At 50.5% G+C, this 23,972-nt stretch overlaps 10 protein-coding genes across 10 annotated transcripts; 5 read left to right on the top strand and 5 right to left on the bottom strand.

The window, feature by feature from the left end:
* Positions 1–116: 116 nt before the first annotated feature.
* J7337_010438 (uncharacterized protein) lies at positions 117–1,034 on the bottom strand (the record flags this gene model as incomplete). The annotated part of the gene is made up of 1 exon (XM_044828023.1): positions 117–1,034. One exon carries the CDS (start codon positions 1,032–1,034, stop codon positions 117–119), a length of 918 nt encoding a protein of 305 aa, XP_044676577.1.
* Positions 1,035–3,563: 2,529 nt separating this feature from the next.
* On the top strand, positions 3,564–4,002 carry J7337_010439 (uncharacterized protein; the record flags this gene model as incomplete). The annotated part of the gene is made up of 3 exons (XM_044828024.1): positions 3,564–3,615; positions 3,677–3,775; positions 3,833–4,002. The coding sequence occupies 3 exons, from the start codon at positions 3,564–3,566 to the stop codon at positions 4,000–4,002; spliced, it is 321 nt and encodes a 106-aa protein (XP_044676578.1).
* A 247-nt stretch (positions 4,003–4,249) lies between these two features.
* On the bottom strand, positions 4,250–5,407 carry J7337_010440 (uncharacterized protein; the record flags this gene model as incomplete). Its single annotated transcript, XM_044828025.1, has 1 exon — positions 4,250–5,407. The coding sequence occupies one exon, from the start codon at positions 5,405–5,407 to the stop codon at positions 4,250–4,252; it is 1,158 nt and encodes a 385-aa protein (XP_044676579.1).
* A 1,721-nt stretch (positions 5,408–7,128) lies between these two features.
* Positions 7,129–9,503, top strand: J7337_010441 (uncharacterized protein; the record flags this gene model as incomplete). Its single annotated transcript, XM_044828026.1, has 4 exons — positions 7,129–7,872; positions 7,925–8,647; positions 8,695–8,806; positions 8,854–9,503. The coding sequence occupies 4 exons, from the start codon at positions 7,129–7,131 to the stop codon at positions 9,501–9,503; spliced, it is 2,229 nt and encodes a 742-aa protein (XP_044676580.1).
* A 640-nt stretch (positions 9,504–10,143) lies between these two features.
* AMT1_2 (ammonium transporter Amt1) lies at positions 10,144–11,697 on the bottom strand (the record flags this gene model as incomplete). The annotated part of the gene is made up of 4 exons (XM_044828027.1): positions 10,144–10,465; positions 10,518–11,195; positions 11,245–11,561; positions 11,614–11,697. 4 exons carry the CDS (start codon positions 11,695–11,697, stop codon positions 10,144–10,146), a joined length of 1,401 nt encoding a protein of 466 aa, XP_044676581.1.
* A 2,608-nt stretch (positions 11,698–14,305) lies between these two features.
* J7337_010443 (uncharacterized protein) lies at positions 14,306–14,902 on the bottom strand (the record flags this gene model as incomplete). Its single annotated transcript, XM_044828028.1, has 2 exons — positions 14,306–14,718; positions 14,761–14,902. The coding sequence occupies 2 exons, from the start codon at positions 14,900–14,902 to the stop codon at positions 14,306–14,308; spliced, it is 555 nt and encodes a 184-aa protein (XP_044676582.1).
* A 629-nt stretch (positions 14,903–15,531) lies between these two features.
* On the top strand, positions 15,532–16,246 carry HOB3 (BAR adaptor protein Hob3; the record flags this gene model as incomplete). The annotated part of the gene is made up of 2 exons (XM_044828029.1): positions 15,532–15,592; positions 15,645–16,246. 2 exons carry the CDS (start codon positions 15,532–15,534, stop codon positions 16,244–16,246), a joined length of 663 nt encoding a protein of 220 aa, XP_044676583.1.
* A 695-nt stretch (positions 16,247–16,941) lies between these two features.
* On the bottom strand, positions 16,942–17,601 carry J7337_010445 (uncharacterized protein; the record flags this gene model as incomplete). Its single annotated transcript, XM_044828030.1, has 1 exon — positions 16,942–17,601. The coding sequence occupies one exon, from the start codon at positions 17,599–17,601 to the stop codon at positions 16,942–16,944; it is 660 nt and encodes a 219-aa protein (XP_044676584.1).
* A 584-nt stretch (positions 17,602–18,185) lies between these two features.
* On the top strand, positions 18,186–21,095 carry J7337_010446 (uncharacterized protein; the record flags this gene model as incomplete). Its single annotated transcript, XM_044828031.1, has 1 exon — positions 18,186–21,095. One exon carries the CDS (start codon positions 18,186–18,188, stop codon positions 21,093–21,095), a length of 2,910 nt encoding a protein of 969 aa, XP_044676585.1.
* A 1,119-nt stretch (positions 21,096–22,214) lies between these two features.
* On the top strand, positions 22,215–23,681 carry J7337_010447 (uncharacterized protein; the record flags this gene model as incomplete). The annotated part of the gene is made up of 2 exons (XM_044828032.1): positions 22,215–22,416; positions 22,462–23,681. 2 exons carry the CDS (start codon positions 22,215–22,217, stop codon positions 23,679–23,681), a joined length of 1,422 nt encoding a protein of 473 aa, XP_044676586.1.
* Between the last annotated feature and the right edge of the window lie 291 nt (positions 23,682–23,972).

Genomic DNA, 23,972 nt, shown 5'->3' on the forward strand with positions numbered 1-23,972 from the left:
TTCTATATGAAGAGCAATGGCCAGGTAGTCGAATAATGGAATATTCCCAGTAACGCCTGCACTCAAACCAGACAATCTTTTGCACTTAACATCAACGCCATCGCTTAACCGCGGGCTCAAGATTCCTTTGCAACATCAAGATCCTTCAATGTCTTTTGGACCTGTTTCACCAATTCCTTCCTTCGCGCTCTGACTTCGGGCATGCCTTCAGCCTCGACGCCGTCCAGTTTCAACATAATGTGCATCATAATGCTCTCAGAAAGTCTTCGGTGGTCTTCCTCTCGCTTCTTTGGGTCTGAAGGTGGCGACGCAATGTAATCGGAGCACAAAGGCAGCCACTTGATCTGGTACTCAACAGCAAGATCGTCGAGAACCTTCATGGGTCCACTGGTTGCGCCTGAAGATGTGGGTGGTGCTGGAGGTGATCTGGGGTGGTCGAAGGTAGAAGCGCTGTCTCGAGGGCTGCCTGACAAGGAGTCGCCATCACTGGTGATACCCTTCTTCTTGTCACGCTTCTTCTTGCGGCGACGAGTCTTCCTGTCTTCTCTAGGAGCATCGACAATCACCATCTCCTCTTCTGAGCCACTGCTGACACCATTGATCTCGGGCATGACCGCCATCAACTCGCTGTTGTTCTTAACACCATAGTCTCGTACTGGCGCCATAGGGTCCTTGAGTTGCTTTCCCTTGTAGAGAAGCTTGATGCGTGATGTTCCTCGCTCAGGAAGTTCCATCATCAGACCAACCCGGTCCTTGACGTCTATCACCCGCAACTTTCCATCTCCAATCGCATATGCGGGGAAATGAGCGGGATATGTGATGCCGCGATTCTTGATAAGGAGGACATCGTCTTCTGGAGCTGGTGGGGGTGCAGTCGAGTGGGATCTGGGATAGTATCGATCCTCGGTGACGCCATCAAGATCTTGAGATGTGATGTAGCTAAAATCGTCGTCGGTGACAGCGGGGACGCCGCTGGGCATAGAACTGTAGGGCGAAATCTGTTCGCGGCCGATAGACCAGCCGTATCTCGACATTGTTAATGGGACGGCGAGCAGGACAGCGAGGCTGCTGTAGACAACGGTAGGAGGTACGCCGAGAGTGTCAGATATGTATCCGCTCGAATCTTGAAATGCAGACGAGAGGTTAGCCAGCGCCCCGTTGAGGTAGGACGTGACGTTTTGTAAGGCACCGGGAGATGCCACGATTTCTTGGGCGGAATCCACCTTGTTCGACGTTTTCTAAGGTGGTCCAAAAAAGGACACCCTAGAGGCAAATGGGAATATGGGTTGCAGCAATTGACCCAAAGCAAGGTCCGATCCGAACAGGAGGAGGTCAAAAAGACAGGGCGGTCGGCGATAAAGCTGAGCGACTGGTACTGGTGGTTCTCTTGTGATCGACCCGTGGGCTGATGTGGAGCGATGAGCAAGCAGCAGGACAGAGCCAGGTGGGCTACGCTGCACGACGAACAAGAAGCTTGCGAGGCTTGCAAATGGCAGCAGAAGGCGACGATCAACGACCCTTGGGCCAGGGTCTTCCTAGTGATAGTCGACAGCGAGTGACAGAGGCTAGAAAGTATCTAACCTGTCTTGTCTTTTGCGCGACAAGGCGAGTCGGTAGTGGGGGAGGTCAGATCAAGTGACTCTGGTGATACAAGGCGAGACTGGGCAAACAGGTGTATCGGGCTGGGCTCTATTTGCGGTGCCACTGGTGAGGGGCTTAGGCGTCGGTGCAGCCCAGATTAACAGCGTCTCTCACTTCTTCTGTTCCTTCTTGCAGCCAAGTGTACTGTAGCTGTAGGTACAAGTACCGAATCGCGAGTTGATGATGACGGGGGGCGACGCAATGCAAGAAACCGGGCAGCTTAGGGGATACCTGAAAACTGCAGACGTGAGAGCGGCGATTGGTGGAGATGGGGGCGGAGTACAGCAAAGTACATGTACAAGAGTCGCCCCAAGAAACAAATCGAATGCAAGAAATATGCGCTGTAGATTTTTGTTTCTCTTTCTTTTTGGGAATAGTGAGAGCTTGTGCGTCGTTGCGCCTGTGCTTGTGTCGCAGTTGATGATGGATGGTGAAAAGTCTCGCAAAAGGGAGAGAGGCCAGATTTGGGTTTCTAAATTTGATGATTTGGACCTGGACCCCTCCGCTGGTTTAATCTCAGCCAAGAGCCGCACGGGGAAATGACAACGCCTCTTCCAGGTTCATGGCCTGACAATTGGCAATCGAAACCTGGGGGAATGTGTCAGACTGTTCTAGCGGGAAATGGTAGGTATCAAGGGGTCTCCAGCGCTAAGAGTTGAGGTTGTAGGTTGTCTCCTCGACTTCAAGTTTGAAGTTACTATGATAAATCAGAGTATGTGTGTTGAAGCGGATAAATGTAGGTTTCGCGATGGAAAGTATCAGTTGTTTGTTTTCAAGGCATTCCCATAAACCTTTGACATTTTGCTGGAAGAAACAAGCCAAGTCAGTATAAAGCTACATCATGAAGTTTGTCAGTGTTTTCATGGTGGGTATATCCAGAGCCACCTCAGACTTGTCTTAGATCATTTGATACAAAATCAGAGCCAATAGGCAAAAAGAACTGGAGTTACAACCCCGTAAACTAAGTCACGATCCGTGTCAGACGATTGTTGCTTAAAGCTCCGGCCCCTTTCCAGTGGAGGTTTGAAGATGCTATCATGACTAGTAGAACCGATGAACCACCGTAGACTCTGATTGCTTAATGAGGCTGAAGCCCAAGACTATAAAGAAGCTTAAGATTTGATAACTAAAGACCGAAATGAATCAATCTTATTATAGTTTTTCGGTGCCTCGATCCTAAATAATGGAAAGACTTAGCATAAGTTTAGGGTACGTCCAATTGCTCGGCTCCCATTCAACTCAAATGTTTTACGGAGTAGACCTCACCTGTTTACATGATTGACTTGACTTACCCTACACCAATCTTTCATGATCAAGTCAATAGATCATCAATAACGACAGCATTGGTAGAGCGACCTAGCAAAGGTGAACTAAACGAATGCAGCGTTCTTTCGAGCTCAGATGCTGTTAGCATGTTCCGTGATGAGTGATCCTTCGGCTTATAAATGCAGGGATTCAACGGCGGTTGCTCGTTCTCACGCAAAATAAGCACTTGCACATGATGACTGAACAAGTCTAAACACCAACTGGAATCATCACTTCCTATTCATATTGTATCTGTAAGTGATTACATTCACAAGACAAATATACCACCAACATAAAGCTGCACAGCCGAGGCGATGATGAATGAACCACCTCGAGACAATGATTCCAAAAAACATGATTACCTAATCCCGAAAATCTAGCACATTGCATCATCGTATTTTTCATGGTCGCCGAATTAATCCCACTCAATCGCCCATGACAAAGCAAACTCGCCCTCCACAACCCAGCATTACAGCCCAGTACAGCCAAATCAACCTCTATCTGACGTAGAATAAATACCTCCACCCCACTTTCCCTTCTCCTACATCAAAGCCATCTCGCTCTCCTCTATGAATTTCTTTAGATCATTCTTCACTCGCGCAACAAGCCCAGGCACAATGACTCAAGCATCCACCAAGGTTCAGCAGCTCATTGACAACAACTCTGTTGGTACGTTTATCTCCGTGCTTTGCGCCCCGCGTTTGGACCCCTGCTAATGAACCCCTCGCAGTTGTCTTCTCCAAGTCTTACTGCCCTTACTGCAAGCAGACCAAGAAGACTCTGGATGAGCTTAACGCCGAGTACGAGCTCCTCGAGCTTGACGAAGTTTGTAAGTTTCGCCGTTCTCAGCCATTGTATCAAAATAACGGTCTCTAACGCCTTGCAGCCGACGGCTCTGCCCTCCAGGATGCTCTTGAGCAAATCTCTGGCCAGCGCACTGTTCCCAATGTCTACATCAAGCAGCAGCACATTGGCGGCAACTCTGACGTTCAGAGCCTAAAGTCTGGTGGAAAGCTTGCTTCCCTGCTCAGGGAGGCTGGTGCCCTGAAGGCGTAAGAAACATCAAAACAAATGTCGGACACGTTGGGCTAAGGGCTTCAGTTCTAAGCTCTAGGCATGTCTTTGTAGACCGTATGCGGCACATAGATATCGGTTGCACCTGAAGATTAGACGGTATTACAAGATGGGTGGATGACCCAGATGAGTTGAATTCATGACCCTTTACAAAGACTTGCTGGCTTGTGCCTAGTGATACATGGCTTAATTCCGTAATGTACATCTTTTTTGCTGTGGTTTGACCCTCTCACAAAACCTGGGTGGCCACAGTACCAACAGGTCTTTCGACAAACTCCATGACGCCATTGATGATGTTCTTCCTGGCCTCCTCTGACGCAACCTTCTTACCAGAGAGGTAGTTGAGCCACAGCAGCCTTGAAAGTCGCTCATCCTCAACAGTTCCCAGTGTAGACTTGACAGACTCCTTGCGAGTGCCATCAGTGTAAGTGATGGTCAACTTTCCAGCAGCATCTCGGACAAGAAGCAGTTCGTTCTTCTTGGCTACGAGACCTCGTTGGAATAGGACCTTGAAATGTCGCATGGCATTTCCAAATGTCTCGTCGTTATACTCCGGATTATGTGATGAGCGAGCCTGAATAGCCCTCACAAGGCCGTCGCGCATATGAGGGAAGTCAGTATCTCGAACAGGGGTGATGCGGAATGCTGAGCGGCATCCAGCGTCCTTGAGAATCGAGTTCCATGTCTCTTCACCCTCGACAGGATCCTGGAGAGCTTTGCGCAGATCCTCCTTCTCAGAAGGAATCAATGTTGTGGCTAGAGGGTTAATCTTCTTGACCAGATATCGCTGAAGCTTCTCGATATCCTGGGTAGCAACATAAAAGCCCACCACGTACACCTCGATGCCAAGGAAGGTCACTGTCCTTGTTCCCAAACCAACCAGTGTGAATTCTGTACCATGCTTGTCCGTTACAGCAGCAGCAATCGGACCAGCGACGTCGCCTGCTGCTCCAGCATCTTCAACTTCTAACCTTCGAGGGAACAGTTTGACGGTCTTGTTGCCCGTAGGAACAACCTCATTTCCATCTTCATCGTGAATAACCACTTTTCGCTTCTCGCCCGCTTCGGTCTTGAAGATTTCTGTCGGAACTTCCGTATCGCATTTGATAGCAGCCTTCTCTTTTTCTCCTTGAGCTTCAATGGCCTTCTTCAATTTCCATGCAGTGTAGACGAAGGAAACGATGCCGGCAATGGCACCAGCAGCTAGAAAAGCGGTGCGGTTCTGTTCGTAATCTCGTCGCTTCGAATTGAGCTGATTGACATCGAGGTCATCGGTTAGACGGTTCGATCGCTGGGAGAATAGAGTCCTTCGGGTTGTTAGAGCGATGGCGCATCTAGTGTGGGCTGATGCGCGAAGCGCAGGGCGGAAAGTTGAGGGACGGAGCATCGTGGCGCTCGCGACGTAATGTCGAACAGACCAACGACAAGCAAATTGAAATAGCAAAGTCTCCTTAATCAACTACAGCAAGAAAATGAGCTTGGTGGTGATGGTCTGAGTTGCTAGTCAGGTAAGTGGAAGAGTTCCATACCATACGGAACATACGGGTAAACCTAATCCGAGGAAATTCAATGCCCGCTTGCGGGGGCCCACAAAATACATCGCCAAGATCAAAACCATCTACGTCAGCGATGCCATCGTGAGGGGTCTTACCCTGTACCTTGAGTTTTTAGAGGATCGAGATGCTTTAACGATGAGTTGTCACGGGCGTTGGATGTGGTCAGAAGATCTGTGTCACTTTCAAAGAGACTGGCTATTGGGCAGTTATCTAATATAATAGCTCAGAAGCCTCGTTTACATCTTTAACGTGATAAGTACCCGTTGAAACGTTGAAGCGTGTATCAGCGTGACATTTGTGTCATGTGAAACTCAATTACCAAGATGGAATTGTTGGCGAATCTATGCCCTTCCTATCATGCATGCGTAGCAACAAAGATGTACATTATTTCCTATCCTTGTCGTAGATACAGTATATGCGTCTACTTGCATCCTCATATCCATTTATCATCGCATCGTCTATTAATGGCTCAAGCCACCTGCACGGCGGGTATTGATTCGTCCTTTCAACCTTTCAACCTCAAATCAGAACATTGATCACACCTCCTTCATGTACCTGATCCCATGTCAGTCATCTTCCCCGCAGCAACAACAGATACGGTAGACAGAAAGACATGTTGACTGAGGCGTGAGCCAGGCATGCGGTTGACTGAAACATCAATCATTCCTCGCATTGAACCTGACTCCAACACACGCATCATCATCATCATCAAGAAACAAGACCAACATCAAGAACAAAACAAAGACCTACTGCCCCCAAACCCCTGACCTAACCAGTCCTGACATCCATACCAAAGAAACCCCACTACGGACATCCCGCCCGACTACGACGTAGGAGGAGATCCAGATTCTAGGCTGGGGGATCAACTGGCCTGGGCTCACCCAATCCATCCTCTATCGGGTTCGGTCTCATCAAGCTCAGCGCTTGTAAAAAGGGCCATCCACCATCGTAGCGCACGACAGCGGCACTTTTACAGGGGACGCGGCTGAAACCAGCAAAATAAACACAAACGCCTTTTCGATCCGTGTCTCTGCTCCATCCCCTCTCCCTCGTGGATACTTGTGCTTCTTCATCATTTGGCTGTGTCATCAGTGCTGTCTTCCCTGCTTTTTAAGTACCGCAGCCGCGCCCAACCTGACCCTGGCACTGGCAAGACTGGAGCCCAGCACCCAAAAACGTCCGCCCCATTTGGCTGCCCTGCCTTAACTTATTACCTTACCTCACCAAATCAAAGCCAACAAACTCCCAGCGCCAAAACATCATCATCACCTTCATCGCAAGTCGCGAAACACGCCTTTTTGGCATGAAAGGACCTTTTTGACCTGTATACTTATCCACGCATCTCCCGATTGCTCGCTGCATGCCTGCACACACCCACTGCTTGCTGTCCCTACGATAAACAGTCATCCGCTACCGCTGCTTAAGAATCACCCTTGTGATCCCTGAACTCCGCCTGAACTCTGCCCAAACACTGAAAACAGCCACACTGAAAGCGCTTCTTTGACCGTGTTTGCGTTTTCCTCTGAAGCGCTCCTCCCTCAATACCGAAAATATGGCCGCTGCCGCCGCTGGCCCTGCCTCTCGGCAGAGTCCTGCAACCGCCGACGAGCAGGAAGATTCTCGATCGTCATCCTCGTCAACTTCCCCCGCGCCCGCCGATAACGAAGAGTCCGATTTCTTTCTTGGAGCCAACGACTCCCAGTCAAGCATCGGAGTCCCCAACTTTCAAGATATGCAGGTGGAAGATGCTTGCCAACCGCCCGTCCATCGGTTGCCCAACGAGATCCTCATCAGCGTGTTTGCCAAATTGAGTTCCACCTCCGATCTGTTCCACTGCATGCTGGTTTGCAAACGCTGGGCTAGAAACACAGTCGATCAACTCTGGCATCGACCAGCGTGCACGAGTTGGAAGAACCACGGCAGCATTTGCCAAACGTTGCAGCTCGACAGCCCGTCTTTCAGATATCGCGACTTTATCAAGAGACTAAACCTCGCCGCCCTTGCTGACAAAATCAGCGATGGCAGTGTTATGCCCCTCGCAGTCTGCAGTCGGGTGGAACGTCTGACACTTACGAACTGTCGCAACCTCACCGATTCCGGACTTATCGCCCTTGTGGAGAATAGCACCTCGCTGCTGGCACTCGACATCTCCAACGACAAGAACATTACCGAGCAGTCTATCAACACGATCGCCAAGAACTGCAGTCGCCTTCAAGGACTCAACATTTCTGGCTGCGAGAATGTCTCCAACGAGAGCATGATCAACTTGGCAACAAGCTGTCGCTATATTAAGAGAGTAAGTTTACGATGAAACTATGTATGTCGTGACGTTAGCTAACTCAATGCAGCTGAAGTTGAATGAATGTAGCCAGCTCCAAGACGACGCTATCCATGCCTTCGCCGAAAACTGTCCCAACATCCTCGAGATCGACCTCCACCAGTGCAATCGCATTGGTAACGGCCCTATAACTTCTCTTATGGTCAAGGGCAACTGTCTCCGAGAGCTACGACTTGCAAGCTGCGAACTAATCGACGACGATGCTTTTCTGTCTCTACCCTCTGGACGACTATTTGAACATCTCCGCATTCTCGACCTCACATCCTGCGTGCGTTTGACAGACGCTGCTGTCCAGAAGATTATTGATGTCGCACCTCGCCTTCGCAACCTTGTTCTTGCCAAGTGCCGAAACATCACTGATGTAGCCGTTCATGCTATCTCGAAGCTTGGTAAGAACCTGCATTACGTGCATCTGGGTCACTGTGGCAATATCACCGACGAAGGTGTCAAGAGATTAGTACAGAACTGCAACCGCATTCGATACATCGATCTGGGCTGCTGTGTCAACTTGACAGATGAGAGTGTGAAGCGCCTTGCTCTGTTGCCCAAGCTGAAGCGTATTGGGCTTGTGAAATGTAGCTCCATCACCGATGACTCAGTCTTTCATCTTGCTGAAGCCGCATTCCGCCCCAGAGTACGACGAGATGCCAGTGGCATGCTCGTTGGCAACGAGTACTACGCCTCGAGTCTCGAGCGTGTTCATCTGAGCTACTGTGTCAACCTTACCCTCAAGGTTCGTCGCCCCTTATTTCCAGGATTACCATTACTGACATTTCGCAGAGTATCATGAAGTTGCTCAACTCATGCCCTCGATTGACCCACTTGAGTTTGACTGGAGTTGCTGCTTTCCAGCGTGACGACTTCCAGCCATACTGTAGACAAGCACCCCCGGGTACGTTTATCGTAAACTCTTGTTTGCTGCTGCTGACCTGATGACAGAATTCACCCAACACCAGCGAGATGTGTTTTGCGTCTTTTCCGGCGCCATGGTATCCAAATTCCGTGATTTCCTCAACACTTCACCACAATTCGAGGACCTTTGGGATATGCACAGCTGGAACCGAACAGCAGTCTACCCCGGACAACGGCAACGTGCTTCCGTAATGCAGCCAACAGCCAATGCCGGAGATGGAGCCGACGATGAGATGGTTGACGATGACAATGATTTCGAGGGTCTGGACGGCAGCGAGATGGTCGTGGATGCACAGGCACAGAATCCGGTCAACGGCAACGGAACGATAAATCCCAACTCTCTTATGAATCACGGATTTCAACAAGCTATTCCCATACCGCCTCCACCTCCTAGCATCCCAACAGGTCAGCTCCCTCCATTCTTTCCGACGTTCGCCCGCTTCCTGCCTTCATCGTCACTCATACGACAGGAACCAGGATTGCTTGAGCCATATTTTAATCAGAGCAGAATTAACAACCTACTAGAAGGCGGATCGTCACAGCATACCACTAGCCAAGCCAGCGCAGCACCTCTTGGACACGGGCATCCAGGGAACGGGGAATCCGCGACCGGCGCAAGCACTGCGACTATCCACCGACCCCAAGAGAACGGTGACCAATCTGACGCCATGAATTGAATGACCGACACTTTGCTTTAGCTCTAGAAATGACACCATCGGATTCTTTTCGTTGTTCACTTTCCCTGTTCATGGTAAGATCGCTCGACTACAGCGAGAGACCCAACTAACCGTCACCAGCATTAGATTATACACGCTTTCGCTTACGTACGCAATGGCTAGAGGACACAGGAGTGCATATGGAGTTTTGTGTTTAGCATGCCGTGATTTTCGGCGACGACTTTTGACGGCAAAGACCAAGATACCACAGGACAAAGAAGGAAGCGGGAGGCATGACAATGAGAACTCACGTGCTTTGGTTTTAAGCCCTTGATAGGAGTATAAAGGACCCCTGAGGAAACGGTTTGCAGGGGTTGTAATTTATGACAATCAAATATCAACGGCCAATGGGTCTATATGCTTATTCATGATTCTGCAGTAACCTCTCGAAGTGGTAGTGAGAAGTGGCATGTTTGTGACCGTTCGGCCTGTTTATGCTTACACAGTGGCTTGTCAACGCGGTATGGACAACTTCGGAAGGCATTACAAAAGGGTATATTTAACTCTAAACTTAGAAGCGAGTGACGCTCAAGATACACAACACGCATCTTCCACTCTGACAATTTGAACCGCCCGTATTTCACTAATCCCCATTCGCAAGTTAGACCTTCTCCTGACTTGTTCGGGCACTAGCATCAGAATGAGGATGTGTGCTGTCAGCCATGTGTCGAGTCATCTCAACATAGTCATAGGCGAACTCGCCAAGCTGGCCGTCATCAGTGCCAAGCTCCTCCTCCTCAGCGGAGACACGAAGGGAGAGGCCAGGAATGAGGTTGAGAAGGAAGAGGAGGATGCAAGTGAGAGTGAAGGACCAGGCGAAGACGGCAAGAGTACCAGCAATTTGGTAACCCAGCTGAACAAAGTGACCATCAACCCAACCAATAGGGTCGTACTCTCCACCGTCGAGAGAGGCAATGGTTTTGCTTTTGTGAGTTAGCAGGTGTCATTCTAAAGAAGAGAAAGGGGGAGACGTACGTTCCAAAGATACCGGTGAGGATGTTGCCGACCATACCACCAATACCGTGGATGGCAAAGATATCAAGACTGTCGTCAACGTTGATGAGGAACTTGACCTTGGTGGCGAAGTTGCAGAAGACACCACCGCAGATTCCGATGATGACGGCAGCCCAGGGCTTCACGAAACCAGCGGCAGGAGTGATGGCAACGAGACCAGAAATGGCACCGGAGCAGAAACCAATGGTGCTCCACTTCTTCTCGAGACGGTAATCGAGGAGGATCCAGGCAATGGCACCGCATGAGGCAGCCAGGTTGGTAACGTAGCATGCCATGACGGCGCGGATGTTCATGGCGAGAGCAGAACCGCCGTTGAAGCCGAACCAACCAACCCAGAGGAAGACCGTGCCGAGAACGACATGGGTGACGTTGTGAGGGCGGTAAGGAAGACCGTTGTTGTTGGAGTAGCCGGTACGCTTGCCGAGCATGAGGGAGTAGGCGAGCGCACAGGTTCCCGAGGAAACGTGAACGGGACCGCCTCCAGCAAAGTCGTAGCTGGGAAGGTTGAAGAGCCAGCCATTGGCGTTCCAGGTCCAGTAGGCGATGGGGTCGTAGACGATGGTGGCCCAAAGGAACATGAAGACGATAGCGGGGAGGATGCGACCTCGATCAGCAACGCAACCGATGGCAAGGGCAGGACTGGCGACGTTAGGACAGTGGACTCTTAAGTTTTTGAAGGGGTACTCACGTAATGGCAGCGAACATGCCCTGGTACAGACAAAAGAGAATGTCAGGGAGAGCAGAAGAGCCATTGGGCTGAGCGAGGGTGTCCATGAGACCAAACTGGGTCAAGTCACCGAGGAAAGAGTTTCCAGTTCGCGAGAAGGTCAAGGAGTACCCCCAGAAGAACCACTGAAAGCTGATGACCGCAACTGATATCATTGACAACAGAATGAGCGTCAAAGCAGACTTGCGACGGGCGAGACCACTGTAGAAGAAGCCGACGCCGGGAATCATGAGAAGCACAAGCACGGCGCTGACAGCGAGGAACGTCAAGTTGCCCGTCTAGAACATTGTTAGGCAACAGCACACAATGAGATACAGTTGGAAAACCTACGTCGTAGAAGATGTTGAGATCATGCACATGGGTTGAGTAGCCATAGTCGGCATGATCAGTGGTGCCATTGTAAGGAGTGGTCATCTTGACGAGAGGCTGCGCTTGAACGCGGATTCTTTGATCCAAACCTTTGCGCCGGTCGAAACCTTTTTCAGCTTCAACTTGAGCTGGGAAGAATGGAGTGATTGAAAGGATGAAGAACCCCGGGGCCACAGGGCTAAATATGTTTTGACTCACGGAGCTTGCGACAACGGCCAGGAAATAACGAACGTGGTAACCAGGGGGAGGGTATGGCACATAAGTGTGGGGGATACTTGATAAGACGCCCGTAGCTTAAGCAGCAATAGGAAGGCTACTCCACCACATACATGTTCGGTTTGGACATTGGTGAACCCGTATTTGGATACGGAGATGTCACACGGGTGTTGATGCTCAGGTGCCAAGCTGAGCTAGACGATGATCCTCCACGATTCCAAGACTTTGTCCCATGATAAGCTTGAACGTGATGATCCTGTAGCAATGCGTTGACGTTGACTTGACACAAGTGGTTTGCGCCAGAAACGAAGTCGTGGTTGTGTAAACGGTCCCCTGTATGGCTGTTCCTGAGTCTGGCACACCCATCGCTGCTTATCACACTCTAGCATTCCGATCCGGTTGTATTGGGATGGACGCCACACCCAAGCTTAAATAGGCTGTGCTGATAAGCACCAATATCCCTATAGGACCTCCGGATTGCAACCTCTGCTTGGCAGTTGGCCCGCAATGAATATCTCCTCTTGGCCTATCCGTAAATTGTAGGCTTTTGACTCCTTTGATGCATGCTGGGAGGGGAGATTGCTGTCGATATCGGCAGTGTATCCCGGGCCGTGCTTACTGAGGAACCAGAGGATTTGAATGTATATCCGGACGGCCGCAATGGAAGTTCTAGCGCTGAGTATGCCATGCTGATTCGCTATTGTTAGACTTATTTTAAGCATCTTTAAGCTCTTGATGTGTTGACTCTGACACGTCGGAATGGTGTCCTAAGACCAGAGATACATGGCGAGAAAGCTCCGAGTACAGAATGAAGCCTCGACACCCTCTTGTGCGACATGCACTCAATATTGCGCTTCCCCAGACGCACCGCATAACCCGGCCAGAGCTCTTATCTGACTTTGTCCTCAAGGTTGCCGAATTCCAGGTCGAACCGTTGAAGGAGGTCGAATAGAGCATGTCTGATTGGATGTTTCCTTATCTCTTGGCCGCTTGGGTGGAGCGCCTAGCGTCAAGACCCTGGACAAGGACCAGGATCCTTGTTCTCTTGAGTCCAAGTCGTGTAGCTCGGCCGATACTTGATAAAGATAGACATGCTCAAAGCGTGAGCGTTGGAGCCAAATCTGGAGCGAAGTTGCTGTCTGTTCGAGACTGCTTATTGTTGAAACTTTGTGTGTCTGACTGTGTCGTACGAGGTACTGAACCTCCTCTCGGGTCAAGGATCACCGGTGTCACGTACGATATGGTTGTGTTCCATTCCCAAAGATCGTGTGATAGACATGAAAGAAAATAAGCATATCGAGAGCCACATGGGCACACGGTCTTCAAGTGGCTAAGAATTGATGTGATTGACATCGTTTCCCCGGATTCTCAACTGTCAAAGATGCTTTTGCGCCCGCAACGCCCTAGATTGAGCCTCTGTTGCGCGCGTCAGTATGCGAGTCGCCCGCTACGACGATAGATATGATCGGGGACCATGTATATAAGCTGGACCTGCGTCCACTACAAGTTGACTGGTTCTCGAAGCCTAAGCTTACTTCGACGTTGAACATCAACAACTCTGCCTGGAGTTTCCTGGTATCGACCTTTGCAACCATCGTCAACTGCTTGAGATATCCATCGGCTCCCACCCAGACGAGTGTTCTTCGACACAGACGGCAATTGCTGGATCATTTCCCGAGAACGAGCAGGCCATGGAACGACCGGATCGTAATGATTACCAACACTCTTGCATTGCATGCCTTATCAGACAGCAAAGACACCGTCAAACTAGGCATTTCGTAACGGTTTCAGCTCATTTCAGCTCCAAGATGTGATATCAGAATACACCACGACGCGATAACCAGCTTCATGTGATGGTACGATCCAAAGGCCATTGGACAAGTCGAATTGTGCAAAATTGGCCATACCCTTGGCATAGATAAGGAACTTAGAGAAGTTGGAGTGCCGTTTGTGAGCTAGGTCGCCTGTGGCGTCTTTAGCGCAAGATAAGGGACCTCTGCATACCTTCAAACTTCAGGTAGGACACTCGGCAAATATGCGATGAATGTGCAATTCGGGAGACTCGTGACTCAGAATTGAGTCCGGCGCAGTTGAGCGGTTTGATAATGGAGTGCGGAATCGGAATTCGGTGCATGCGTGGTCACGAAAACGGACGCGGAAGTCAGGTATCTCAGTTGGGTATCTCTGTTGATAGTATTTTGGCATGATTGGACAAATGTCTTTGATGCGTGACAGGGCTTACTTGACCGTACTCAAATAATGTCCATTATGATTGCTCGTGGCCTGCTTCAAAGTTGGCCTGAAAACAGAGCCGTAAAGAAACCGTTCCAGGCTGCACATGCGTTTTGCTTTTCCTAAGACAAAATGCTATTACTGGCGCGCCCGGATTCCGGTGTTGCATTGTCGCAGTTGATAGGACCCTGTCCAGGCGGTCGAATCATGACTTGAGCTCAGTCTTCCATTCTTTTTCCAGCTCAACTAGGCACTCGGCGACTTTCCATGGTGCTTCTTCTTCTAGAATTCTCCTTTTGTCGCTTGATATCCGATCAAGAACGTAACGGCTAACGGTCTCGGGGTCTCTCTCGGCGGGTCGTCCAATCCCAACGGCAATTCGTACAAACGGCGACGTGGGGTATTTATTTTGTGAAAGAGATCCCTTGACACTTTTGATACCATTGTGGCCTTTGTGACTTCGGTCCCACGCCGTGAGCCGCACAATGCCCAAGTCCTTCTCGAGTTCATCGTGAACAATCACTAGACTGAGTGATGAGGGGTCATGTTGATTGGTCATTTCTTTCCACGCCTTTGCGACAAAACGTCCAGAGATGTTCATCAGAGTAGGCGATTGAACTAGAGTGTATTTTGGACCTTGAGATACTAGGCATGTCTGACCTCCGAATGCCACCTCTCGAAAGGAGGGTTGACGCAAGACTTGAGCGAGGCCATTGAGAGCGAAATGACCGGCAGAATGTAGACTTTCGTATTTGGGCAAGGGATTGCCCAGACTGACAACGAGAAAGCGGGGATTGAACATCCTGACGCGGTATCGAGTATCAAATACGCAGATCAAATTCTTCCTTTCCAATTCCAACTCAGGCCTCCACGCGCAATCACGTGCATCGAACTGCACTGTATGTAGAGCTCAACCTAACACAGCCCCATCACTGACGTCGATCAGCCGATTGGGCTGCCAGGCACTCCAGACTAAGTTAGTGTGGCTGAGCTCCAGTTTTGTCGTCACTCTATACCCAACTTCCATGTTTATTGCCTGCCAACTCCTGTGCAACTTTACAACGATATACCCTCGAGCGTATTTGAGCCCTTTCGTCGAATTACACACGTAAACGAAAACCACTTAATTCATTTTCTACCAGCAATTCTTTCAACATGTCGTGGGCGGGTAGGACAGCCTTCACCCCGCAATCCCGAGCAGAGGGGTCTAATATGAAGCAGGGTTTAAGAAGAATGTCAATCGCGCGACGACGCAGGTCATGATGAAGACGGGTATGCGCTTCGGATGAAACAATCGAGTGTGGAGCTGATTGCGTTGCAGGGCATGTGGAAAAGACGAATGACCGTGATTACGAAGTCGAAGAGAGGTCAGCAATTGCAGATTGATAACATTGGAGGACAACATCTAACGAAAGCAGACGATTCAAGACAATGGAAGCTGCTGCTTTACGACTACAAAAGGAATCAAAGGGGTATCTTGACTCCCTGAGAGGTACGCTCATGATCTGCGACACATGAAGCTCGATACTAAAACCCGAACCCAGCCATGACCGCATCGCAAATGCGAATCGCCGAGACGATAGATGCGTTCTACGGCGACTCAGGCGCGAAAGACGGTGTCAGCAGAAGTTACAAGCAGGCCGTCGAGGATCTAGATGCCGAAACCATCAAAGCCCTCGATGGCCCCTACCGAACAACCGTTCTCGACCCCATCACACGGTTCTGCGCCTACTTCCCCGACGTCAACGAGGCGATTAAGAAGCGCGCTCACAAACTGCTCGACTACGACGCCCTCCGCGCAAAGGTGAAGCGCCTCGCCGAGAAGCCCGACAAGGACGCCACGAAGCTGCCCCGGACCGAGAAGGAGATGGAGATGGCAAAGGCTGCTTACGAGCAGCTGAACGAGCAACTCAGCACCGAGCTGCCCCAACTTATCGATCTCCGCGTGCCGTACCTCGACCCCACTTTCGAAGCCCTCGTCAAGATCCAGCTGCGTTTCTGTGCAGAGGCGTATTCGCGCATGGCGCAAGTGCAGCAGTACCTGGATGCTGACACCAGAGATCAGTATGCCGAGGGACAACTAGACGCCAGAGTGGAGCAGGTGTTGCAGGAGATTCGGGAGTTGAGCATCAGCGGCACGGTCTAGGCTTTGGGTTGGCTTCTACAACTTATCCATTTGGGGGGAACGGCGTATAGGTGCTTTCTGCTTGTAGATACTTGCTAACGTCATGAATATCATGCACAAATAGACATAGTCCATTGTGGGCTTATGGAAACGCATGCTTTTGTGCCGACCGCTGTGATTCTTCATTATTGGGCTTTTGTGCTCTGCCTTTCGGGCGAAAACTGTGCAAGTGCTAACTATTGGGACTGCTCTAGCCCATGTCCATGTAGACGCTGAAGATGAAGCGGTTGGTTACATTCCCATACTCCTGAGACCGAAATCAACTGGGTATCGAGGGAGCTCTACTCTGCGCCAGCTTCGTACTCGGTGTCAACCTCGGACTCTGACCCCGGAGACTCCGATTTCTCAGACTCTGGAATATGATAAACCGGCTGCACCCGCTCCAACTCTCCTGACTCTGACTTCCCAGATTCGCTTTTCTCTGTATCAGAGTCCTCAGGTGCCTTTAACTTCATAAGCTTAAAGGGCTTCCCGCGCTTTCCGGACCTTCTCGACACCGTTGACCCCCCAGATCTGGCCGAAACCTCAGATCTTGTTGAGACCTTAGACTCCTTGGATTCCCTAGACCTTGTCGAGATCGCAGATCTTCTTGACTCCTTCGATCTCTCGCTGTTCGATTCCTCAGCCTCAGACTTTTGATGGACCTTGGACGACACCTAGTGTCCAATATTGGGACCATTTCCTGATCCGAACAGATCACTCAGACTCAGCCTCTTACCCATCGCCTGCATAGCTGGACCAGCCTCGGGACCTTGTGGTTCAACTGGACCCGCCGACCGTGCAATCTTCCAAGCTTCCTGGATTATGGCAGCGTTTACTTCTCGTGTTTCGTCCTTATCGTTGTGAATCCACACTCCCAGTACCTTGTCGCCCTCCTGCCATTCGCCCTCGACCTTCATAATGACAAGCTCCCCAGACACCTCTGCATGTGTGACCCGTGAAAGGTCCACGATCACGTTGTCAAGTCCCCGTCTGTTGAGAACAAACACGCAAGCTCGTGCTCGCTGACCTGGATCCTCAGGGAGCGGACTCTGCGCGCAGACAAACATGGTGCCTTCGACTCCCGACTTCTCCCAGCTTTCGGAAGCGCTGTTGAATGTGTATATGACAGCGTTGGCGGCTATACTGAGGATGGTGTGGATGGAGGGGAGGTAACGTTGGAGGACAGAGAGATTAAGCTCAGTATTAGTACGTGGAGGTGGTGGCGCGTAATCGGCATGTATGGCAGCGGCATCGGATTCATAGTCTGAAACGGCAGGGATACGGTTTGACGGCTGACGGCTGTGGCGAGCCTTTCGTGGTGTTTGTCGGCTCATGATAATTATTGTTGTTGTTTGATGTTGGGCACGATATGTAGGTGGAGACGTGATCGCTAGTTGGAAATACGGATAGCCTTGTCACAAATAACAAATCAAGGCCGATGGGTCATGTACGTATGATATCAAGACCCCAGAAGATGATCGTGTGATCGACAGTTGGTTGTGGTATGGAGATGGAAGTGTACTCTTCGAGAGGCACGAGTCCGCATGCTTGGGCGCTGCTGGGCTTATCGATAAGGCGCAAGATGACGCTGCCGCGGGGCGCTGAGCTGGACCCTAGGTAGGTTCCTACACCACCATTTTAACGTTAGACTACGGTAGCCGTGCAGCTCGACGTCATACGTTTAAAGCTGAGGTTTATCTCTCTTTTTATCCCTTCTTCTAATTAGCTCAACATTCTTTTGGTGCTCACACGACCCAAACATCCCTTGTCTTGTCTTGCCTTGCCTTGCGCCAACGGTAGAGCTAGGTTGTTCGAAGTCATGATCTAGAGAACTACAAATCGACCTCCCCGCGATATCTCGAGACGGCGCCGTGTATATAACTCGCCTCTCTCGTCTAATACTGTAGTAACGGCGTCAATGGCCGACGAAAATGACCAGTCCCCTGGTTCTGAGCTGGGGGATCCCACCTCGACGACGCCTCAGTCTCTAGCTAAAGCTGTTCATGCCCGACGATCCGAGTTCGTGCGTCCACATAGCCTAAAGGTCAAGATCGGGACGTGGAACGTTGCTGCGTGCACGGGTACTGATAAAGACCTCGCGACCTGGTTCACACACGGCGAAGGCTTGGATCAGCAATTGACGTCACTGAATCTCTCACAAAATAGTGCCGTGGAGACGGATGATACGGACAATGGCAGCTCGAAGCCGCATTTGACTGCCGGGGGTGATATTGGCCTTTATGTGTTGGGACTTCAGGAAATAGTAGACCTCAACACGACCAAGGAGTATATGAATCGAGCAGTATATACGGATACAAGTGTTATGGACAAATGGAAAGCGGCATTGGAAGCAGCATTGCCTAAAGGATACGAACTTATCACTGCGGAACAAATGACTGGCTTGTTGTTGCTGGTCTATGCTTCTCCAGAAATTGCATCAACTATTAGCAACGTCAGTACCAAACAAGTTGGTACGGGCCTGCTAGGCTATTTTGGAAACAAGGGGGCCGTGACGACGCGATTGCTGCTTGGCGAGACAACTCGCATGGTTTTTATAAATAGCCACTTGGCTAGTGGTGCTGGCTCTTCGTATTTGGACCGGCGATGTTGGGATGTCGGCCAGGTTCTCTCACGCACTCAATTCGACCCAATCGTTCACTCAGGCGTTGAGGAAGATGAGGGCGAAAAGATTGGAGATGAAGATCTTGCATTCTGGTTCGGAGACTTGAACTTTCGACTAGATGGACTACCTGGCGACGATATCCGACGACTGCTCACGCTGCATGCTAGAGGTGAATATGGTACAGACGAGGACTCGAAGCCTCTTGATGAGCGAGGTGTGATTGTCATGAAGGGTTCGGACAGCGATGATGAGTCTTCTACGAGGGTGTCGCTACATTCACGCGAAGAGAGCTTTGATACTGCAGACGATCTACCAGACCCTGACGAATTTCCCGAAGATCCAAGCCAGGATCCCACTTCTCTGCAGGCCACCATCGATTCACTGTTGCCACATGATCAATTACGGAGAGTTATCAAGCAACGCAAAGCTTTTCATGATGGCTGGCAAGAAGGGTCAATCACCTTTCTACCAACATACAAATACGATATTGGTACAGTTGGCCTCTTTGACTCAAGTGAGAAGCAACGAGCTCCAAGCTGGTGTGATCGTATCTTATTTAGAACACGAAAAGACAAACAAGATTATGAGACAAAGATTAAAGATGAGGAAGAGGCGAAGAAGAAAGATGCAGAGATGAAGTCCAGGGGTCTCGAAGAGGATGAGGACGTGCTGTTTAGTTATGACCCCGACGCTGACGGGGAGGATCCAATGTCATCAACTGACACGTTGGGATATGATGAGTACGAGGATAACGATGACCCTGAAGCCGAGGAGCTTGTTACAAAGGAGGGCTTCCGTGACCGCATACACTTGGAGATCTACGCCTCGCATCAACGCATCACATCGTCTGATCACAAGCCCATCACTTCTATCTTTACGCTTGACTACGACGCTGTTGTACCGGAGCTCAAGGCAAAGATCCATGCAGAAGTGGCACGAGAACTTGACAGAGCTGAGAATGAAGGCCGGCCAGGCATTACGGTTGTCGTGGAAGGCAGTGATGGCAATGAGGAGAATATCGTCGATTTTGGAGAGGTTACGCCCCTCGAAAAGCAGATTCGGCATCTGACGGTTGCAAATACTGGCAGTGTACCGGCGACATTCTCATTCGTGACGAAGCCGACGACAGAAGACGGTGATGATGCTATACCTGTATGGCTGAAGACCACATTCTTGTCAGCTGATGAAGAGTCCCAAGAGCCATTGGGTGAAACAGTTACACTCGACCCAGGAGAAACAGCATTAGTGTTGCTGGAGCTCCAAGTCTCGGCCATTTCTCACATTCGAGCGTTGAACGAAGCGCGCGCCAAGATCGAAGAGGTCCTGGTTCTTCGCATAGAAGACGGTCGGGACCACTTCATTCCCGTGCGCGGAATCTGGCAACCTTCTTGTGTAGGGCGCTCCATCGCAGAGTTGATAAGAATCCCTGACGGCGGAATCAGAAAGTTTGTCGAGAAGTCGGGTATCAAGGGGGCGGTTGCTTACGACTCGGATATCCATTGCTCAGCGCCCAAGGAGCTCTTCAAGCTCACTGAGGTGGTGCAGACGCTTGTTGAACGAAGTCTGGCTGAGTCGACGATGCTTGAGCAGGAAGTACTGCCGCGGGATCCTGGATGGCCCCTTGAGGCTTCGACGTGGAGGGTTGGAGAGGCGGATATGCAGGATGCAAAGGTTAAGCTTGTGTCTGCCCTGGACAATGATGCTTCTATTCTTGATGCGCTTCCATTAGAATGGCCTGCGTCGTTCAAGTTAGAAGCCGTCTCATCCATCTTGTTACTCTTCCTCGAATCTCTCACGGACGGTTTGATCCCGACTCAACTCTGGGCCAAGATCTCAACATCATTACCCAACGTGACATCCATACCAATGACCGCCTGGTCCGACACCAAGACGCAGATCCTGGATATCCTCTCATCAGCACCAAATCACAACATTGCATTCGTCTTCCTCACAGCTACTCTCTCCCGCGCAGCATCAGAGCTCACACCAGTGACAAACGAACCCAAAGGCGGCCTCTCCCGCCGTCTGAGCTTCCGCCGTGGCAACGCAGAAGACGAGGACATCAAGAAGCGCAAGATGCGTGAACGTAGATATGCCGAGATAGTAGGCCCACTGGTCTGTCGTGTAGACGAAAAGGAAAAGGGGTCGAGGGATCGAGCGCGGACTGTCGTGGAGATGTTCATACGGCGGGATGAGGGAAGCTAGAAGCGGAGGAATCGCAAGATATCGAGGAGCGTCTGAGGGTTAGTATATCTGGTCTTTGGTCTTTTTGAGTATTATACCAGCTTAGCTTTGTTTCGATGTATTCTTTAGGGAGTGAACAGGGATACAACAAAGGAATTAGAGGATGTGGCTTGAACAGTAATGCAGTTGGACGTGTGAACAACAAGGATTAATGCACATTGTACAGTTGATATGCAGTCCTTAGGCTCTTTGCAGTGCCGATTCTAGTTGCTTTTGCTGCAGTTTCTTCTCCACTGGCGGAACAGCAACGAGGTCATGCACTCCTCCTTTTCGACCAAGATATCAGCGCCACATACTACGATTGCTAAGATTAATATGGCATTATGCATGTGGCATCATGTCCCTTTCACTGTTTTTCTAGAAATTGAAAAGATTTAGTGAATGTTGAGGTGAAAAAGACGAAGTGGCTGCTTCAGGCCATTGCTCCCACTCCCGCCACGGCACTGCCATGTTCCCCCTCCAGCAGCACCAACCCCCCAAAGCGTGCCATTGTGACTCTATAACCCCAAAGAACATGCTCTGTAGACAATAGAAGTTCTCCTCTTCGTTTGTGATGCCGTTTTACATTCTGGTTTGCCGTTTGTCATAGGCGTTGGGATCACATTCAGGAACTCATCTACTCTTTCCTTGATGCCCAGCCACTCACTTCTAATAAGTGTTTGCTGGCTCCCGTGACCACTTCCAGGCGTGTAGACATCTGTGCCCTATCGATAGCTTGCGAACCAGTGCTTCTGCCTCTTTGTTGCTCCGTGGGGCTGTAAACGTAATCTCCATCTTGCATCTCGTTTGCAACCTCGCTCCCACATAAACCCTCTCCTCACATTCCACATCCCACCTCCACTTCGCTTTTTCCTATCTCTTCAAAAAAACCCCAAAAAATAACACCAAAAAACATCAGCTAGAGCATAGTTTTGTTCTCTATATTTTTGAACGTATTGCTTTTTCAAGATCTGAGTTGCGACTCCTTCGTCGCCGCCGCTTCTGCAGTTCATCAGGTGTGTGTGCTCTCTTCTTGCTCGACGAGAAGTGTTTAACCTTGCTCTAGACACACTCAAACCTACCTGTGGTCTGGCTTCCATCATGTCGCTGTGGGGTTTGAGATTTCACCATACGGCCAAGATGCCAGAGACTGTGCGCGAGAAGGCAGTCAGGGATGGATACAAGCAGCTTGACTCTCTTGTCACTCTCCGAAATCGCGCTATTGTGTTTGCTTCGTCCGAGGCTGTATGCCTGTATGCTTCTTTCGTCCATTTGCCTCCGATGACCCCTGAAGAGGCTGAGAGTCTCCGCAACATCTCATCGGAGTAGGACACTGATGGTGATGAAGCTGGCTCTGACTCATGGGAGCATGGCTCGGACGGTGATAGTGAAGCCACCACTGAGCACGAGTCTGACCAGGAGGAAGAGAATGATGACGAGGACCCGTGGGAGGCGCAGGCTGCAGCAAGCGCTGCAGCCGTGGAGGAGGAAGACGCCGCTGACTCGCAAGGCGACACTGGATCTGAAGAGAATGCCGAAAACACCAACCTATCCGATGCTGAGACCGCCGTGGATGAGAACTTCAATCATCACATGAAGGTCCTGGCTGCCGCTTTGCCTGGCGCCTCCGCTCCTGCTCAGGATTTTCCCGTTGACACCACGGCAGCGGAGAGTTCGGGAACTACCAACCAGTTTCTTACAAATGATCCCGGAAGCAGCGAAGAAGGGAGTGGTCAGTCCTTGGGTCAAGCCATGGATGTTGACTCCCGGTCAACTGTCAGTACTGAAGGCACAGACATCGAGGGCAACCCGGAGGGCACCAATTCAGAGGGCACTGGTACGGATGGCAACCCAGGGGGCAACAGCCCAGAATCAGAATGGCTGACGAATACCCCTGGTTCTCCCTACTACAACGGAGTGGCCAGCTCTCCCAACAACGCCAACAGCTCTAGCCAGGCTGGCGAGGCTACAGTGACTCAGCAAGACGGGGAGGCAGACGCCAACTCTGTCGGGGAGGTGGACGACCAAACCTTCGGGCCCAACAACATCCACGTCCCTGTGTATAGACGGCCCAGCACGCTTTTTGACACCCCTCCTACTTGGGCCGACCAGTATAAAAAGTTCTTCGACAAAGCCTTTGCGGTCTGGTGTGTGTTCTATAACACTCGAGCCCCCAGACCCCTCCGCCGACGGCTCAGAGATCAGGATACGCACGAGGCGGCCGTCAAGCGGTATAATCTAATTAACTTGGGACTTTACCCTTGTGTCACCGCTGAACATCTCCTGGAGCTGAAGCTTCGCATCGACGATGCCGCTCGCTTCTGCGATATCCTGACTGCCAATATGTTGGAGATCGATCATGCCAAGGACCAGAGAAAGGAGGTCATATACACCTATCCTGCCAACTCACCGCTTCGACTCCGAACCAAAGGCCTCGGAAGTTCTCTGCGCTACGCGACCCATGTCGACGAGGGCTGGGATGACCTGGAGGACAACTGGGGAATGCCTCCTATCCCAAAGAAAAGAAGCCTAATTCAGTCTCACGCATCAGAAAAAATGTCTTGGTGAAAGATGGTGGGAATCTTTTGGTTGATTCGGGGAGAGAATAGGACATCACAAGACACTGGCACAGATTTATGAGATCTTGACCACACATAGATGGCACCAGACTTTTGTTTTGAGTTTGTTTGGACCATGGGGACATCAGGAAGCACAGCGAGAAGCAGCGATAACTACAGGAAACAGAGGAGAGACTTAGAGTCAGCGGGTTTCCGATTGGATCTAGCCATAGATCAGCGTATCGCTTGCATAGAATAAAAGCTGCTTAGAATACCCTATTGTGGTCTCCGTGTAGAAGTG

Source organism: Fusarium musae, chromosome 8 (assembly GCF_019915245.1).
Source record: "Fusarium musae strain F31 chromosome 8, whole genome shotgun sequence".
Taxonomy (NCBI): Eukaryota; Fungi; Ascomycota; class Sordariomycetes; order Hypocreales; family Nectriaceae; genus Fusarium; species Fusarium musae.